Source organism: Carlito syrichta, unplaced genomic scaffold (assembly GCF_000164805.1).
Source record: "Carlito syrichta isolate Samal-C Ts95f unplaced genomic scaffold, Tarsius_syrichta-2.0.1 Scaffold137558, whole genome shotgun sequence".
Classification (NCBI taxonomy): Eukaryota; Metazoa; Chordata; class Mammalia; order Primates; family Tarsiidae; genus Carlito; species Carlito syrichta.
Window position 1 is genome coordinate 2,138 of NW_007081654.1, and position 2,352 is coordinate 4,489.

The window sequence follows — 2,352 nt, forward strand, 5'->3', positions numbered from 1 at the left end:
GCTCCTCCTGGCGCGTCCTCTCCCCAGGTGTCCTGAAGGCCGTGGACCACATCAACACCACCATCGCGCCTGCCCTGGTCGGCTCGGTGAGGCCCACTCTCTGCTAGGGCTTGCCGGCAGGGCCCTGGCGCAGGGGAGGCGGAAGGGCCCGCCTTTTAGGAACCGGGGCTCCCAGGGAAGGGTGGGGAAGAGCCTCCTGACTGCACCCTGTTCCCGTGGGAGTTCCGGCCCCGAATCCCGGCAGATCCCCGTCACAGGGACTCAGTTAGGCCCTGGCCAGACGCGAGCCTGCGAATGGCCGGGCGTGGGGGGGCGGGGCCCAGCCTTCAGCCTGGCTCGGGTGACGGAGCCTCTGCCTGCAGGGTCTCTCTGTGGTTGAGCAGGAGAAACTGGACAACCTGATGCTGGAATTAGATGGGACTGAGAACAAGTGTAAGTGGGGCTGGGGGAGAGTGGGTGGCCTGGGGGCGGGGGCTGGGGGGAGTGGCTAGGCCTGAGGGTGGGGGGTTGGACAGGCAGAGCCAGCCGGAGGGCAGGCCGCGGTGCCTGCTGGGAACGGCTGCCAGAGCGCTTCCTGGGCCCCTTCCCACCGAAGCAAGAGAAGCTTATTTGGCTGCAGCGGGAGGGAGCGACAACAGACAGAGGAAGGACTTGCCGTGGCACGACGAGGGGGGAGCTGGAGGGGTGTGTCTGGGGCCTGGGGCGTTGAGAAATAGGCTCTCTGCCCTCTTCAGGTACCTGCTGTGGTCAGGAGAGAAGGGGTGGCCTGGCGCTGTCCCGGCTCCTTCTGGGGAGTGTAGGCGGAGGCAGGGGCTGGAAGAGTCAGGGCCTCTGTGCTCAGCGTCTTCCTCCGTCATCTCCGTCATCTCCCAGCCAGGTTTGGGGCAAACGCCATCCTGGGTGTGTCCCTGGCCGTGTGTAAGGCAGGGGCAGCTGAGCGAGACCTGCCCCTGTACCGCCACATCGCTCAGCTGGCCGGGAACGCAGACCTCATCCTGCCCGTGCCGGTGAGCGCTGAGCGCTGAGCGCTGGGCCTCTCCTGGGGTGGGGCGCAGGCCCCTGGCCAGGGGTGATGGGAGGAGAGTGAACCGGGCAGGTGGGCAGGAAGGATAGGGACTGGGCCGGCAGGCTGGGTGGGGGCGGGAGGACGTGCGGGTGGTGGGGTCATGCTCCTGGGCTGGGGGAGGAAGGGCCAGCCGCCACCTGAGGCTCTCGGCGGCAACGCAGGCCTTCAATGTGATCAACGGCGGCTCTCACGCTGGGAACAAGCTGGCCATGCAGGAGTTCATGATCCTCCCGGTGGGTGCCGAGAGCTTTCGGGACGCCATGCGGCTGGGCGCAGAGGTCTACCACACGCTCAAGGGGGTCATCAAGGACAAGTACGGCAAGGATGCCACCAACGTGGGGGACGAGGGCGGCTTTGCCCCCAACATCCTGGAGAATAGTGAAGGTGAGGCCGGGCCCATGCCCAGTCCCGGGACGTCAGGAAAGGCCGTCTGTTCTACCAGGCCTTGAGTACGGGTGGAGGAGGGTCTCTGCGCTCCTGCTCGCTCCAGGAGGTCCCAGCCCTTGGACTGGGCTCCAGAGGGCCTGCCAAGTTCACATGCAGACTTAGGACCATTCTTTACTGCCCAGACCCTGGGGGCTCTGGGAGATGGCCCAGGTGACCTGTGCGATCCATCTCATCTTCACCTCCTTGGGCGTCCAGGGAACCCGTTCCCCCTCTATCCCATCCCCCCAAGCTCTTAGGCCTGTAGGATCCATGATTCTTCTGTGCCCGGGGAGAAACTGTCCGGGGAACAGAAACAATATCGGTGGTGGCTAAGAGTTTCGGTTCTGGGCCAAATTGCCTGGGTTCACTGGAACCTTGACTTAAAGAGTTACTGGCTGGTGATCTTTCTTACTCTTCTATGCTTCGTTCTTCTTATCTGTAAAATGGGAACGACAACAATGATTGCCTCCTGGCGTCATTGTGAGGATTAAATGAAGTCCTGTGTGTAAAGGGCTTGGTGACAGGATACCAGTGGAAAGGCAGCCAGGACAGCGCGGGACTCCAACTCAAAAAAAACAAGAAAGCTGGGCTCGGTGGCTCAGCCTGTAATCCCGTGCTTTGGGAGGCTGAGGTGAGTGGATTGCCTGAGCCCGCGGGCTCGAGGCCCGCCTGGGCAGCGAGACCTCATCTCTACAATAAATCAAAAACTCAGCCGGGCGTGGTAGCACACGCCTGTAGTTCCGGCTACTTGGAAGGCTGAGGCGGAAGGATCTCCGGAGCCCGGCAGGTCGAGGCTGCATCCAGTCTGGGCGACAGAGAGTGAGACTCCAACTCAAAAAAAAAAAAAAAAAAAAAAAGAA

At 62.5% G+C, this 2,352-nt stretch overlaps 1 protein-coding gene across 1 annotated transcript in view; it reads left to right on the forward strand.

Moving 5' to 3' along the window:
- The first annotated feature begins 25 nt into the window (after positions 1-25).
- The window catches only part of LOC103251239 (gamma-enolase), a 5,462-nt gene continuing 3,135 nt past the window's right edge, over positions 26-2,352 (forward strand). The window contains exons 1-4 of the mRNA XM_008049822.1: positions 26-86; positions 363-432; positions 874-1,007; positions 1,228-1,450. Of these exons, the coding sequence (XP_008048013.1) occupies positions 402-432; positions 874-1,007; positions 1,228-1,450 (388 nt within the window). The 5' untranslated portion in view covers positions 26-86; positions 363-401. The remainder of the gene's footprint in view (positions 87-362; positions 433-873; positions 1,008-1,227; positions 1,451-2,352) is intronic.